The sequence below is a fragment of the Pelodiscus sinensis genome, chromosome 2 (genome assembly GCF_052426305.1).
Source record: "Pelodiscus sinensis isolate ZL-2025 chromosome 2, ASM5242630v1, whole genome shotgun sequence".
NCBI lineage: Eukaryota > Metazoa > Chordata > Testudines > Trionychidae > Pelodiscus > Pelodiscus sinensis.
The window spans coordinates 23287566-23305171 of NC_143053.1; the positions used below are offsets into that span (position 1 = coordinate 23287566).

A 17606-nucleotide genomic window follows, 5' to 3' on the forward strand; every position below is an offset into this window, starting at 1 on the left:
TGATTTGCATGCTTTGGCCAAGATTAGGAACCTATCATTAAGAATTTTAAATAATGGCTTGGTTTTTTTAAAGTGGTAAGCTCTCAACAGTTCTTGTTGAGAAAAATAGGAGCAATTGGGCACTCAGCACTTCTGAAAAAATCTGACTTTAGTCTTTAGTTTTTGAAAATCTTGGCCTTTAGAATGGTATCTGCTGACTTTCACTCTTGCTGAGACATAGGGATACTTTGCTGGAGATTAGATTGTCTCCCCCTGCCAAATAAGTCTGTTTTCTGCACCAGCAAACTTCTTGAGTTTCTGCTAATTTGAACCTTGCCTTGTAGGTAAGGATGAGTGAACCCATGTTCACAGAGAGGTCTGTCTCACAGTGTAACACTCAAAGAAATTAAGTTCACTGCCTCCAAAGACAGTGTACCTTCCAGCTGATTAGGTTGGCTGAAGCCTCACATGTACTTCAGTATAAAACAGCAAATAATTGATAATAAAACTAAGAATAAGTTGATTAAATAAAGAACAGAGATTTAAGTGATACTAAGGAAGAGAAAAACAGACAGGTATGGTTACAAACAAAACAAAACATGATTTCTAGGGAATAAATCTTAATTTTAGCAAGTTACAGCGTTTGCCTAAGTAGTTTAGGGTATGTCTACACTACCACCCTAGTTCGAACTAGGGTGGTAATGTAGGCAACCGGAGTTGCAAATGAAGCCTGGGATTTGAATTTCCCGGGCTTCATTTGCATAAAGCTGGGCGCCGCCATTTTTAAATGTCGGCTACACGCGGCACGGACTAGGTCAGGGGTGTCCAAACTTTTTTCAAAGAGGGCCAGATTTGATGAAGTGAACATGCGTGAGGGCCGACCATTTTGCCTGACATTCTTTGAACCATTAAAATTAAATGCAAATTAACTATTTTATGCAAAGTTTATTGCAAACGGCATACTTTTCATTTCGTCACATGGATGACAAATCTAAACAGGTGTTAAATCACTCTGCCTTTCATATCTGAAGGCCAGATGTAAAAAAAATCCAGGAAGCTGAAATATACGTCAGGAACATTGTAAAGTACATTACATATTCTTGGTAATAAAGGTTGTCTGTCAACTTTTAAGTTAAAAAAATATGAACAGGAGCATAACACCAAGTATACATGTTGTGTCCAAATATATTTATAACTGATTTAGACCAACTGACATTAACTGAGATTTTACAATGTATTCATCTCAATACATATGGATTCGTTGGGGGCCATAAAAGATAGATATTGCCAAATTACCTGTGGGGCCGTATTAAACCGGAACACGGGCCGCAATTGGCCCGCGAGCTTGACTTTGGACATGCCTGGACTAGGTAGTTCGGACTAGGCTTCCTAGTCCGAACTACAGTTACTCCTCGTTTCGAGGAGTAACGATAATTCGGACTAGGAAGCCTAGTCTGAACTACCTAGTCTGTGCCGCGTGTAGCCGACATTTAAAAATGGCGGCGCCTGGTTTTATGCAAATGAAGCCCGGGAAATTCAAATCCCGGGCTTCATTTGCAACTCCGGTTGCTTACATTACCACCCTAGTTCGAACTAGGGTGGTAGTGTAGATATACCCTTACTTTCTTATATCAAATTACCAGACTCTCCAGCCTTCCTGGCTAGGGAATCTAACTTTGAGGGTGCTGTACCCTATCTTCCCTAAGTTTTTGCTTCCCTTATATTTCCCAAAGTCTGTCGTCTCTGTGGCCTTGTCGTCACTTGCTATGCTGGAGATTGATCTTCTGATGTTTGATTTAACGGGCCTAGTTAAGACCTGCTAAATTGAAAGCTGAGAGCACCCCTGGTTGGTGTCAGTATTCCTTGCTGTTGTGAGGAGTGAGGGAAGCTGATGGGCGCTCCCATCAGCCTCCCTCTATGAAGACAGAGCCAACCTCTGCTTCAGGTAAGCTGACTCCAGCTACGTATTTTACATAGCTGGAGTTGTGTACCTGAAACTGACCTCCAGGTCTAGCATAGACCTGGCTGCTGCCTTAAGTGCTTGGAAGGATTCTTGGGGTACAGCTTCTGTCTCTTGGCATGATCACTAAATTGTCTTCTCCACTGCTTGTTAGCTCGATGACATTGCTTACTTTATATATACCTGTATTTTCATTGTTCTTTGCATGTAACCAAGCCAGTCAGACATATGTCTTTGTCTAGGGCAGGCTGGGTTTATACATTGCTTCCTAAACATATTTTAAGAACATATTTCCATCACTCTTTATCCCAGCTCACACACAGGTCATATGCTGATTTTCTAGACTAACATGTCACCAATATACATATATCTTACCTGACATCTTTTATATACATTTTCTGACAGCATGTTGGAGGTAACACGTGTGTCAGGCTTGACATGAATTTCAGTATGGTATGCCCTTTGACAGTGAGAGGCTCCCAAGATCACACATGTCCCTTCTCCCTTCCCTCCCAAAAAGTGTAATGATTGCTGGGAACCCTAAAGGGCTAAGTCAGCTATGGAGGAGTAAGTTGGGATCTGCTCTGGCTTGTACATCAACAGGATTGTTAACTAAGCTCCAACATTCAAGATCTTCACAATGATATATGTATATGTATTATAGTATTAACACAAGAACTCGGGGTTACCAAATGAAATTAATAGGTAGCAGATTTAAAACAAACAAAAGGAAATATTTCTTCACACAACACACAATCAACCTGTGCAACTCATTGCCAGAGGATGTTGTGATGTCTAGGACTTTAATACAGTTCAAAAAAGAACTAGATGAATTCATAGAGGATAGGTCCATCAGTGACTATTAGCCAGGATGGGCAGGAATAGTGTCCACAGCCTCTGTTTGTCAGAAGCTGGGAATGGACAAAAGGGGATGGATCATTTGATGATTCTCTTTTCTGTTCATTCCGTCTGGGGCACCTGGCAATGGCCACTGACGGATACTGAACAGATAGATCTTTGGTCTGATCCATTATGGCCATTCTTAAGTTCTTATTCCCTGGCAGCCTCAAACAAGGAGAGGGACTCCTCTGTGCTAAGCACTGTACACACAGAAATAGAAAAGACTGCCCTTTCATGAAAGAGCATACAGCAGTGAGATTGTAACCAGGAAGTACACAGCTTGGCTCTCTGACCTCAGGCAATGAATTTACAAAGATGGGTCTTAGGTGAGGAAATCTTATTATTTGTATTCTAAACAGAATGCAATATGACGTCACAGAGGCCTTAACTATAGAAGCCCACAGTGCCATTTTCACTATCTCTTTTCACAACGAGGCCACGTTTTAACTTATTTGGTTTTTAATGGGGGAGGGCATTAAAAGTGGCTCATCAAGTTATCTGAAAAATGTGTATGCATGTGCACACAGTACACCACCAAACAGTATCAAAGGCCTTGAGAGCTCAGCCCAGATTAAAAGCAGTTGTTGCTAGTAACGTTTTTGGCACAGTTCCCATGATCAGTGTGGCGAGGAAATTGCTCCTTTGCCTGCAAACTATGTTAAACTGTACTTTGAAACGGCAGGTGGTCACCCACATCATGGTTTGTGGGGAATCGTTCTCAAGAAAAAGTATCCACCTCCATGCTAGTCAGGGAAACCATAACAGAAAGCTGCTAGCAAGGACTTTTGTTTGATATGGTTCTAGCTAACACATCCCATTCTGTGTGAACAGGTTCTATACCAGGGGTGGGGACCCTTTTTTGGGGTCAGGAGCCACTGACCCACAGAAAAATCAGTTGGGGGCTGCATGTAAGTGAGAAGCAAAAAAACTCAAAACAAACCCTCACTGATGTGGCCCCCAACTGACAAGGAGAAAGACACTTCCCCACATACTCCTTGTATACCAGAGCCTAGAGCAGCAGTTCCCAACTTTTTCCAGCTGGAGACCCATTATGACAAATCAGGAAGACTTGGTGTCCCAGGCAATTCAAAAATGGGGGGAGGAGGGAGACACTTGATGACCCTTCTGAAGTGTAATGGTGACCCATATTTGGGTCCTGACCCATAGGTTGGCAAACCCTGGCCTATAGGGACCCAGCCTAGTAGATTTTGTGTGCTCCAGCCCTGTGGGGATCACCAGGGGGCTGGCGTGCCAGCGCAGGTTTCTCAGTGCTGGGGAGGCCCTGATCCTTGGGGCCAGATCAATTAAGCCAGGGGCCGCATCCGGCCCCTGGGTGTTAGGTTCCCTACCCGGGTCTATCCAGAGCATTGAGGACATTTGTTATTTCCCAAGAAATCTGAATCAGTGTGGCTGACTCCTGCTTAACAGTGATTTCAAATTCACAATGGAACTTAGGCTACTTTATACAGGAGCAAGTAGTGGGTTTTTTATTTCTTTGTTGCACTATTTCATTTAATTGAATTTTATTCTGCAGGGTATATAATAAGAATTTGGATCAATGTAGGGAACGTAGTGATACTGGAAAAAAGGGAATTGCCTAGCCTTTACCAATACATTCTAGTCTCCATCAGGGTTTTATGCTGGGTGTCATATCACCAGCAACAGTGCTTGCTGGAACATTGCATTAGACTGGTGGCTGTGGGACCTGAAAGACAGCAAGGTATGTTTTAAATAACAAATGAATGTCCCTTCTAACTTTGCCATCCTGCATCTGGCGCTCCCTTTGAAGTTTCAAGCATGAGACAGGGTCTAACCCTGTAAGTCTCCTTTAAGGATCAGTATTTCAAAGGAGCAATAACAACTAACCTCACCAGAGGTGAAATCCTTAAGGCGATTACTGTTAAATTAAAAAACAGTAAAGGTAAGTTTAGTTTATATCTTGCTGGTTTCCTTTTAGCTCATTTTCTTTGTTGTTAGGGAACTTAGTATAGTTAGGGTACCTCTACACAGTGGGGCTAAAGTCGAATTGAGCTACACACCTTCAGCTATGTCATTTGCATAACTTAAGTCGAAGTAGCTTAACTCGGCTTTTGGTGTTGTCTACACAGCAGGAAGTGAAAGGAAGAACACTCTCTCTTCGACGTCTCTTACGCCTTGTGAAATGAGGGTGACCATGAGTCAGAGTAAGAAGTCCTCCAGCTCGACGTTATTTTGAAATAAAGGCTTGTAGTGTAGACATGCTCTTTGTTATTTCAGAATAATGTCAGTTCTTCCAAAATAACACTGCTGTGTAGATGTACCCTTAGTCACTTAGGGTACATCTACACTGCAGAGGAAGATTGAAGCTGCTGTTGGCAATCTTCCAGGGTTCAAATTAGCGGTTGGGTTAAGACAGCTAATGCAAATTGAGAGGGATGCTCCTGTCAATTCTGGTAACCCTCATTTCACGGCGAGTAAGGGAAGTCGAAGGAAGAGTGTTTTTCCTTCGACATCCTGCTGTGTAGACAACGCCAAAAGCCAAGTTAAGCTACTTTGACTTTAGCTATGCAGTTAATGTAGCTGAAGTTGCATAGCTTAATTCGACTTTGTCCCACCGTGAAAACGTGCCCTCTGTTGCCCTGATTTTTTGGGAGCAAACATAACATTTTCCCTCCCGTTTTTCTAGGCTTCTTGAAGTCCATTCACCTGATGCCAAGCACACCGTGGTTCTAAGGAGTAAGGATTCAGCCACAGCCCAAGCTTGGTTCAATGCGATCCACTCCAGTGTTAGTGATCTTATTCCCAGGGTGATTGCAGAGGTGAAAGATCAACTGGGTAAAATTGGGATTGCTGGAAGTCGCGAGATTAGGCATCTAGGCTGGCTTGCAGAAAAGGTAATGAATGTATCTTCTTTTTCTTTTCCAAGCTTTCTGTGTATCTGTAAGAAGAGGCTGAACCAGATATTTGTGACCTTTGTGCCTGCTGTGACCTGTGGTATCTTATCTAACTCAGTGTTCCCAGACTCTCTGCTTTGGCCTACCATTTAGTAACCAGATCCTCTGAGGGACCTGCCTCCCATTCCAACCTTTCTGTCTCCCACTGCTTGGATCTCAATGTAAACCTCCGCATTCACCATGAAGGCCTTTGGTGGTCCACGGGCCAGAGTTTGAGAACCATTGATGTAGTCGGAAGAAAATCCAGGCATGCACAGGAATAGTCCAACATTATTTCCGTGCCAGAAATCCAGACATCTGCTTTACATTCTAACAGCTTGTGGGCTCTGACTGGTTCCACTCACAGTGCTGGGATACAGTTTACCGTGTCCTTAAAAGACACACAGTTTCCGCCGAAGCACATGTGGTGTATTACTTCTTCAAAATTTTCAAAGTCTCAGAGGGGTAGCTGTGTTAGTCTGTAACTTTAAAAACAACAAATAGTCCTGTAGCACCGTAGAGACTAACAAAAATAAATATATATGGTATCGTGAGCTTTCATGGGCAAAACCCATTTCCTCAGATGAGCAGTGTGGAGAGAAAAGGGAAAACAGAAAAAAAAAAAGGAGAAGGGGAAAAAGTATCTCTCAGTTGTAGTGCCAGTGCTAATGAGGCTGATTGAGTTGGCTGGGAAGTGTCCCATGCATAGCTTTTGATGTCAGTTGGGAGTTGAATGTAAAACCTGCTTTCCTTACATTCAGCACAGGTACTTTTCCTCCTTCCCTTCTTTTTCTGTTATAAATTATAAATCCTCATTAATGTTAATTTTAACATTGAAATGTACAGGTAGCAGCTCTGGGCTCCTCAGAGAAGCCTTTCTTTTCCCCACTCATTTTTATAAGATCTTAGAACACAGAATATGATAGGCTAATCCTTGTTTCCAAATTATCTCTCAGAAGTAGAGGCAAACTCCCAATAGTTACTGAGTGGCTATGTCTATACTGCACCCGTTTTGCGCAAGAAACATGCAAATGAGGCTAAGCGTGGAATATTGCTGAACCTCATTTACATAATGAATTAGTGCCAGCTTTTTGTGCAAGAGGCTTTTGCGCAAGAGCCGTTCTTCTGGAAAAAAATGCGGAAGAACAGTTCTTCCGCAAGAGGGGGGTTTTGTGCAAAAAGCGGGCACTCCTTAATTATGCAAATGAAACTTGGCGATATTCCACACTTAGCCTTATTTGCATATTTCTTACGCAAAACGTGCAGTATAGATATAGCCAAGCATGAAAAGTTTAATGACATCTCTGAGTATGTAGCCCTTGTTTGAAGGCATGCACGTATATATGCTAAGGTGGTATTTTTTGGAACAGGAGTTTGTCTCTGAACCCTAGGTGAATGTAGCTGTTCTGTATTAAATTTATATAGAGGTAGGCCTAAAGTAATCATGCGTGTTAAAGATAAGCAGGTTAAAAGGTCACTTCAAAGCACTGTATCTTGCATGTTCCCAGAGCACTTTGCAGAATGCCGTTCCTTATTTAAAGGTTTGTGATTAACATCATCACATTGTAGGATTAAAATAAAGGGGAGTTGTGAAATTATAAACAGTTCCACTGCAGTACTGCAGGTGTACAGTACAGCAATCTGTGGAAGGACAAGCATTTTAAATAAAGAAGAAGTGAGCTCAATTGCAACATGGGCTCTGGGAGGAGCAGCCCTTCAACCCTAAGTCAGGGGTTTTCCTCCAGTTTCAAGTCATCACGCTCTTTGCTTCAGACAAGGACAATCCATGACCCCATCAGTCACTAATTTCTGCAGTTTGTCTCCTTGAAGAGACTGAATAGGTTATCAGTCAGGCTTCGTCTACACTGCAGGGTTTTTGCGCAAGAAGCCTTTTGCGGAAGGGTTCTAGTGCAAAAACTTCTTGCACAAAACCTCATCCAGACCTCAAAGCGCATTGCAAAAGTGATGAGCTTTTGCTCAAGAGAGTGTCCACACTGCATGGACACTCTTACGCAAGAAAGCTCTGATGGCCATTCACAGAATGGCTTTTTCCCATAGGGGGTTCTTGCGCAAATTCCTCCCCCCTCCGCCCCTCCCCATCCGCCCAGAGCATCCACACTTGCCTTTTTGTACAAGAGCTGTAGCGCAAAAAGGAGTTATTTCTCATGGGGAGAGGAATAGCTCTACCACAAAAAGCCTTCTCTTCTGCCGATTTATTTGTGCAAAAGTACGCTTGAGGTGTGGACGCTCTGCCGTTTTTTGCGCAAAAGTGTCCGTTTTTGCGCAAAAACCTTGTAGTGTAGACGTAGTCTCAGACAGTGGGTCTCTGATCAAAGTGTAGCTTCAAAAAGATGGATTTGTGGATCATTTGTATCCCTCATCCCCAAGAATGTCTTCTAGGAAATCCACTTCACATGTAGTGTACCCAAAATGTCCTTGGAAGTTCCCTATCTCTCTCAGAGAGTGTGTTAATTCTGCCTTCCTCTTAAAGAAATTCTGTATAATCCCACAATCGTACACAACATTCTGCAAATACGATGGTTTCCCCCACAACTTAAACTTAATTTCATAAGGTTTATCTAGGATATTGTCATATCTGTCACATCCATAATTGTGTTTCCTCCACTCAGAATGCTTTTTCCTCTACCACCACAGGGTAAAATGTAGATTCTTCCAGCAGGGTTTAGCACGCATGCCAGAACCTTAGGCTATGTCTATACTGCAAGCCTCTTGCAGAAGAGCAAATGCAAATGGAGCACTTATTCTCATATGCAGCGCTCTCATTTGCGGAAGAGCAAATGCAAACGGAGCGCTTATTTGCATATGCAGTGCTCTCATTTGCATTTCCTCTTCCTTTCCCTTTTGTGCAAGAGGTTTTTGCACAAAAAAAGTGCTGTGTAGACGGCGCCTTTTTGCACAAAAACCTCATGCGCAAAAGGGAAAGGAAGAGGAAATGCAAATGAGAGCGCTGCATATGCGAATGAGTGCTCCATTTGCATTTGCTCTTCCGCTTGCAGTATAGACTTACCCTAGGAACCCATCCCTCTCTAAGGCTAACAAGAGTTCTTGCCTAGTTAGAGCTTTATTGACTAAGACCCTGGTGTAATGTACTGGTACCTGCCAGATGTGCTTAAGATGATGGCCTTTGCATGCAGTCCATAGCTGCAGCTTTTTGATGATGTTTTGGTTCAGACCTGGTGGAACGAGTTGCAATAATCCAGTCTTGCATGTGTCCCTGTTGCTAGGTTTGCACTAGATGGAGATGAGTGATTTTCTTTTCCACTAGCAGTTAGCATAAGTCTCTCAGCTCTTCAAGAGACTGATGTTATTCATTGTATGCAGCTGCCATTCACAGTCTCATGGTCTAAGACATTTTCTATGTTTATGCCAAAAATTCCATCTCCTGATAAAGCAAGAATTGCATGAAAAATGGTTTGGCATAGAAGGGGTTAGTTGGCAAAGAGATTTAGATAGTTACAAAAATCTGAAGATACCATCTCTGGAAGAAGGATATGAGCTTGGGCAAGAGAACATTTATTGTTTTAGCAATCAGATTAAGCAGTGTCACTCAGAAGATGTGAAGTGAGCTCCATCCAAAATGAAGGGGACTGGAAGCTCAATCCTGCTCTGTTAAAGTCAATGGGAGTTTTGCCACTGAAAATTGAATGACAAGAATGTCAGACCCTATGCGGGGAGATAAGGAGACTGGAGAGGCCAGGGTTGCATGTGTATGTGTACATTGGTTCCATCTGTTTGTCAGGGGTCACCTTTTCTTACCTGTGTTCCTGAGTGGTACTCTCATGTCAATCATGCAAGAAAAGTGCTTATGGCAGTCTGATGCAGTGTGGGAAGAACAGAACAGTGGGATATGAGGCAAAATTCAGCTCTGGAGCTATACCATGTGGTATACAGTTTAACAGTTTGTATCTCAGCAAATACTGAACAGAATTTCCTGGGAAAAAGCCTTGCCTGTGGTTAAACCAGCACATCTATACAGCTATGTCAGAAAACAGTGCTTTTAGCAAAATAGCTTATTCTGGTTTGGGAAGCAAAATCAGCTACACCAGCAATCACATTCCATCCTTTCCCCCCTTTCCCCCTCCCTCCCAGCATAAAAGCATCTATACCAGGGCTTTTATTGGCACAGCAAATTCTTTTAAAAAAAATCACACCTCTTATCACCGTATGATTATGGCAAAACTTATAAATGCAGACCCAGCCCAGGAAAATGCTGTTCTACAGCCTGGAGGCATCAGACATCAAAAGCATCTTGCAAACTACAGAAGTGATTAATACTTCTCAGAGAAGAAGTCTTAAGAATTCTTTATCAGAACATGCATTAGCAACTTAAATGTAAGCATTGCTAGCAGGTCCCTGATAATATTAATAATTTTTTAAATTAAAAAAAAAAGGAGAAGCTTCACTGCAGTACTTGGAACATGTTAGCATAACTCCGCCTAGAAGACAGACAGATTATTGTTGTCAAAATCCAGTGGATTGATGTGAGAGGAGAACATTGCTAAATGAGGGAGAGGATAAAGAAAACATCACCTCGCTCTCCAAATGAATTGGAATTACTTCTCATTGCATGATATCTCTAAAACGAAAAGTGTGCTAATATATTCTAGAATGTTCAGACTAATCTGCAGTCAGATAACCATATCATTGTACTGGAATTAAGGTATGTGAGATGTCATTTATTGCAGCTGTCTTTTTCAATATTGGATTGGATATTGCTGTGTTGTTATCTGCTTTCCTGTTTTCTCTTATCCGTTAGAGTGAAGCATAACACTTTGGTTGTGAAACGTGCAAGCTGTCCAAACAAGATTTAGTCATATGTTACAAAATTTGCTTTGAGCCCATTTTTGAACTTCAAATGAAAGCATTCCCATATTCCCATTTGCTTTGCATTTATTTACACTCTGGCTAATGAAACAACCAGGCAGCAGCAGAGTCGAATTTCTCCTCTACTTATGGATTGCGGTCATGGATTTTCAGTATTGATATGGTAGATTTTAATGAACAAAAGGGGAGCTTTAGTGAAAATATACCATTTGAGGTCTTAGAATTACCATTATAATAAAAAAGCTTAAAACATGTTTGCAATTAAAAACCCTAATATAGTTTAAAACATTTTATCTAATCTAAAATAATCTATTTAGGTACTTTGATTTAACTTCTTTCATGTACTCAGTTTTCCACTGCCAGAGGGGAAAAGCTAAACAACCATTAGAAAAGAAAGTCAAAAAAATGGTGGGGTGGTTATAGCCTCAAAAATGTTAACTGATCAATTCATTGAGTTGCTCCATTTTATAGATGGTGTACAAAGGTTAAGGGACTTAACTGAAGTCATATTAGGAACAGGAGTACATTCAGGAATGAAATCTGTGCTCCTGATTCCTAGAGCCCTGAAAATCAGTGGATATCCACAGATGCAGATATCCGTGGATCATTTTTGTGGATTGTGGATTGGATGCAGATACAAATTTTGTATCTGCACAGGGCTCTATTGTGTCTATTCTAGTCACTAGAAAGCATTGTGCTGTTTTTCATATAAGCCAAAGTGACCTTTGATTTCTAATATGCCATAATTTCTCTAAACAACCAGCATGCTTTCTGCCTGGATACATGGTAGGCTGTCTATTTTAGGGTTTTCTATATATCCCATCACTATAACATCTAAGCACTTCTCAAAATTTTTGCAGAACATGCAAAGTGCACTTTTTCACATCTGCTTTTCTTCGTTTGCTGACCTAGGGGACTTGGGTATATTGCTGAATTTGTTTTAATTAACATTTATGTTAATTTATTCTTTTCCATGCATCTAGTGAAACAGTTATCCAAGAGAAAGGTCATGCTATACACTTTTGAAGATGGTTAGTGGATAAACTCCACCTCTAATGACCTCATTGCACTATTGTACACTTTCCCATTCACCTCAACTATAAAACTCCTTCTTATTTATCTCACAACAGTGGGAAAACCCAACTGTATTTCCCCAACAAGAAACTGATGTTAAATTCTGGCTGGATCATTTACTTTTCAGCATTTGTGTAAGAATAAGGAGAGCTCCGTAGTTCCCTGTTTTGCTTGACATTGTAGCTTATTAACCCCAGAACTTGTTTGTTTGCTGTGTATAACAGCCCTGGATAGTACTCAATTACACGGACTATTTGCATTATCTGGGATTACTACCAGCCTCTTCTTAGGAAAGATGTAAATCTGAAGTAGCGTTATGATGGGGCTCCCTGTGGCCTCTTGGCTGGGGAAGGCAGTAGTCCTAAGCAGCCATCAGGTGGCATAAGGAGAGGATATGATAGAGGTCTATAAAATCATGAGAGAAAGGTATGGAGAAAATCAATAAAGTTATTTACTTGTTCCCATAACATAAGAACTAGGGGGTCACCAAATGAAATTAATAGGTAACAGGTTTAAAACAAACAAAAAGAAGTTTTTCTTCATGCAGCGCAGAGTCAGCCTGTGAAACTCCTTGCAATAGGATGTTGTGAAGATCAGGATTTTAACATGATGTTCAAAAAAGAACTAGATACATTCATGGAGGATAGGTGCATCGATGGCTATTTGCCAGGATGGGTAGGAATGGGGTCCCTATACTCTGTGGCTACGTCTACACTGGCCCCTTTTCCGAAAGGGGCATGGTAATTTCAGAGATCGTAATAGGGAAATCCGCGGGGGATTTAAATATCCCCGCGGCATTTAAATAAAAATGTCCGCCGCTTTTTTCCGGCTTTTAGAAAAGCCGGAAAAGAGCGTCTACACTGACTTCAAAGTAGGAATAATAAGATCCTCCAGAAAAGGGCGCTTTTTCCGGAGGATCGGGGCCAGTGTAGACGCTCTTTTCTGGCTTTTCTAAAAGCCGGAAAAAAGCGGCAGACATTTTTATTTAAATGCCGCGGGGGATATTTAAATCCCCCGCGGATTTCCCTATTACGACCTCTGAAATTACCATGCCCCTTTCGGAAAAGGGGCCAGTGTAGACGAGCCCTGTTTGTCATAAGCTGTAAATGGATGACAGGAGAGGGATCACCTGTTCTGTTCCCTCCCTCTGGGGTATCTGGTATAGGCCAAAATCGGAAGACAGGATACTGGGTTAGATGGACCTTTGGTCTGACTTAGTATGGCCATTATGTTCTTAAGTTAATTTTTTGCTTTCCAAAGTAGGAGACGTATGATCTTTGGTATGTATCTTGCATGAAAGCATTGGGGCACACAGAATTTGAGGGCACATGTAGTAAAAATTGAAGGCCTGTCTGGCCTTCTGTAGGTCTGCTTAAAGTTGGGAACAACCAAGAATGTATTTTGAAAGAGGAAAGTGTTGCTTGGAGAGAGCATGGCAGCGGAAATGCATGGAGAGAACTGCCAGGACGAAGCTGGGTATCTCTCTGCCTCTGCAGGGCTCCGAGGCTCTGTTTTCCTTTTGCAGAGCCACTTTCCGCTTTTGCGGAAAAACTTGCCAGCTGTCTACACTGGCCGCTTGAATTTGCGCAAGAACACTGACGATCTAATGTAAGACTGTCAGTGTTCTTGCGCAAATACTATGCTGCTCCCGTTCGGGAAAAAGCCCTCTTGCACAAATGTATTTGCACAAGAGGGCCAGTGTAGACAGCTAAAAACTGTTTTGCGCAAAAAAGCCCCAATGGCGAAAATGGCGATCAGGGCTTTCTTGCGCAAAACCGCGTCTAGATTGGCACGGACGCTTTTCCGCAAAAAGTGCTTTTGCGCAAAAGCATCCGTGCCAATCTAGATGCTCTTTTCCTCAAATGCTTTTAACGGAAAAACTTTTCAGTTAAAAGCATTTGCGGAAAATCATGCAGTCTAGACGTAGCCAAAGTGTTTTAGAGATGGAGTATGCTTGTTGACTGATGAGCATGCATCTAGTTCTAAGCATGGCTCTCCCAATTGGCTACCTTATATAGTTTACTTAATTCTCCAGCCTTATGTAGCAAAGACCCTTAACTGCTGCTTGGCTGAGCTATTTTTGCCTGACTGTACTTGCTTATGCTATTCTTGGTCCACTTTGTGTCAAGCATTCATCACAGTGGGGTGTTCCTTGCCTCAGTGGCAGCAAGGGGCACAGCAGATCTTTACTCTGAGCCTGGGTTTCGGACCCACTGACAGGAGAACTTTCCATAAGTAGTTCTCCGCTGCCAGATGGCGCACACAAGAGCTCTTTTTGGAGCAGAGTTTTCGCTGAGTTGTGGTGACATTTTTAATTAAACATTTCTGTTTCTTGATTTGAGAAAGAAAAATCTTAAAGACAAACTGCTAAACTAAAAAAGTCCCAATTGGCTTTTTGAAGAAAGTGCAGCATCTCCCTCACCCAACCCCCAATTTTGGAAATGTCAGACCAAGAGTTGTCCCCCCGCTCCAATCACCAGAGCAGCTCTTGTGTCACAGGCAGATCTGCCAAATGGTGTATGGGCGATGTCCATGCTAAGACAGAGAAACCACATATCCAACTGGTGTATGAAATAATTGAGCAGGCTACAGCAAAACCAGGCTCCCAGCTTGTGTGTCAGTGAAACCAAGGCCAAGATGGCTAAGGAGTAGGGATGTAAGCGACTAGTCGACTACCCGATAAGCATAAGCTGATCGGACAGTCGAGTAGTCACTCGACTAGTCACTTCCTCTCCCTTTACTGATTCTATCAGAGAAAGGCAGCAATGGCGGGGAGGAGGAGAAGGTGCACTGGTGCTGGGAGCAGGGCTGGACTGAGGGGTGGGCAAGCCGGGCAGCTACTCGGGGCACCAACCGATGTGGGGCACCTGATGGCAGCTGTAAGGGGCGCGCGGCGTCCCTTATAGCTGCCATCAGGCGTCGTGCGCCCGGCTCCCGCAGCGCCGGCCAGCAGCGCCCTTCCCCCCACAGCCGCGGGGCCCTGCTTGGCCCAGCGTGTGTACCAGCAGCGGTGGCTGGGCTGGGCAGCGCATGTGCCATGTGCCCCGGGGGTGGGCCCCGGGCTGCACGCCAGCGGCTGTGGCTGGCCCACATTCCCTGGGGGGTGGGCCCGCACCCCATCAGCGGGCCCATGCATGCGTCGCACGCCCGGACCCAGGGCGCCAAAATAGCTCGGGCTGGCCCTGAATGGAAGTAGCCTGCTTAAAAGCTGGTTATCCTCAGCACCATCTCCATGGGGGGAAGGGAGGCAGAGGTGTCCCTGCTGCTGCGCCTCTCCCTTTGAAATATACAAGAGCTGCAGGAAATTTTATCAACTACTTAATTAATTGATTAGTTGAAATGTAACATCCCTACTAAGGAGGCTGCATGGAAGCTTCCTTCAGTGAGACCAGAACACAATCAGTGGCATAGAGCCAGGGGTGAGTTCTTCAAAACTTCACTTCCCCCTAAACGAACTCCCCCCAGGCATGTAACTCCTAATGCCACCACTTGCAGAGCAAGGAGCAAAGTGTCACTGGAATGTGGGGTAAAGGCAAGTTCCCTCCATACAAACCAGACTAGAAGGAGCCCAGCTCTGACTCCGTTTGGTAGGGATGTTCCCATGGGCACCCAAGCCCACCTATGGGGGGAGAACAAAGAGGGCAGTTGTCCCAGGGCCCAGTGATTCAAAGGGTTTAGGGGCTTCCAGCTGGTGCCACTGAGACAGCAGTGGTGGCCAGAGCCCTGGGCCTTTTAAATTGCACTCCCGACAGCCTGAGGACTGGCACGGTGTGAAGGGTGGCATTCCTCAACCTCGCCCCTTGCACCCAAGGTCCTGCCCCTCCCAGGAGCACAGTGCTGGATCCCCCCACCTTGCCCAGGGGTCCGCAGAGGCTGTTGTTGCCCCCATTGGCACCTACAAATTGAAGCAATAGTAGAGACTGCTTTTAAAAACTGACATCAGAAGTGAGGTGTCTGGGCCCATAAAGGTAAGGGACTAATCCAGCTTCCATTGATGTAAATGGAACTCTGACTATTCAGCTTTAGTGGGCATTGGATAAGGGCCCCGCCAACCCTCCCACAGTACATAGCAGTTACTGCTCATATGCTGTCTCTAGTTAACGGCACATGTTATGTAGGTGTAAACAAGTGGGCCTGCCAAGCATTCTCCCAGAAGCAATCTACATGCTTTGTCCTTCACAGGCATTGTGCCTCCCTCTACCTCTACACGGGTCAGGTGCTACCATTGCTAGTGCCCATCTCCCAGTACTGCATTGGCTGTCAGAGCGATTTCAGTCCAAAGCATCTGTTTTGCCAAAGAGTTAGCATGGAAAATAAACACAGATTTTTCTAAAAATACCCTGAAAAGCAACTAAGTTCTGACTCAGTTTGCTTTGCTGGAGTGATTGGATTGACCTTTAGGAAAATATGAGAGTAAAAAATATAATGGTGAGGGAAAAGTTACATGCACTATAATTTTCAACATGACAAGACATTAATTCAATGCAGACTCTACAAAATCAGTCTAATTTTAGCCAGCAACCTCTGCTTATACAATATTCCCTTTAAGCTATTCAGTCCATGCTTTTACCGTTCTTGCAGCCAGTCGAAAGATACCACAACACTGCTCCCACGACAGCCCTAACAAAAATGTGACATTATTAGACAGTTATACTACAACAAGACTTTGGAGATGGTAGGACATTATTTCTTTCTTACTGCACTACTGCCAGCATGTTCAATGCTTCTGGTCACAATGGAAGGTGAGAACATGGCAGTGCCACATACCCATACAGACAATGTACATCCGTACATTGTGGGATGCTGGTCACAGGAACCTTCTGCTGCAGGAACAATTTAGTTCTGTGTGAGATTCTCATACAAGATGGCAGTTGAAAGGAATCCATTGGTTGAAAAGTTCACTTATAGGGTCCATTCCCAACAATGAAAACTAGTGTAGGCTTATTTTAGTTATTTATTTTATGACTGGCAGACTTACCTGGCAATGCCCAGGTGCCTCCGGGCAGGGTCTTTGGGATGTGTATGTGGGGGGTGAGGTGCTGGGGGCAGGAGGGTGTGAGAAGGAGCTCAGGGCAGGAGGGGAAAAGATCTTCCCCCTGCTTTCCAGGGGCCTGTTTATGCCCACACAGGCTCCCACCAGCCTGCCAAGGGGCTGTTCTCTTCCTCCCAGATCTCCCCAAGGGTACGTCTAACCTACCGGCTTTTGTCGACGGAAGTTTTGTCGACAGATACTGTCGACGAAACTTCTGTTGACAAAGAGCGTCTAGTTCTGTCGACAAAGCAAGCTGCTTTGTCGACAGAACACTGTAGTCTAGACGCAACCCTACAGGCAATAACACCTTCTGTCGCCAGAACTCTGTCGACAGAAGGCATTATGCCTCGTAAAATGAGGTTTACCAGCGTCGACAAAACTGCTGAGTTCTGTCGATGTTATGTCGACAGAACTCAGCGGCAGTGTAGACGCTGGTATAGTTTTGTCGACAAAAGTCCACTTTTGTCGACAAAACCCGGTAGTCTAGACACACCCCAAGTCTGCTAGGGGCCTGACAGGGGCTTGTTCTCTCCCTGCAGACTCTCTTCAGCCACCAAGGTTTTTTATTTTCCTCCCCTCTGGCACTGTGGTCCGCAGCAGGGAGGTGGGGAAGGGTTTGGGGCAGGAGGACTACTTACTGACTGCTAGCAGGCAAGATGGCAGAGCCCCGTTCCTGCTGACCACTCCCTTGGTGGTACAGCTGCTTCCTGTGGACACTGCAGGATAGCTATCCCTTGCAGGCTTGCTGGCCCCAGTGGCCACTTTCATATCGCATTCCTCTGAACAGCAGCCCCTCCCTTTGCATATTATGGACAACAGTCCCTTTCTCAGGGCTTCTGGTTGTCCTACTACAACCAAACCTTGACCTTGCTTTAAGTTAGGGGAAGAGGAAGCTGTATACCAA

General features: G+C 43.9%; 1 protein-coding gene across 1 annotated transcript in view; it reads left to right on the forward strand.

Moving 5' to 3' along the window:
• Positions 1 to 17606, forward strand: part of SNTB1 (syntrophin beta 1) — a 195532-nt gene that overhangs the window by 116097 nt on the left and 61829 nt on the right. Inside the window, exon 3 of the mRNA XM_006137515.5 lies at positions 5505 to 5712. Within this exon, the coding sequence (XP_006137577.3) occupies positions 5505 to 5712 (208 nt within the window). The remainder of the gene's footprint in view (positions 1 to 5504; positions 5713 to 17606) is intronic.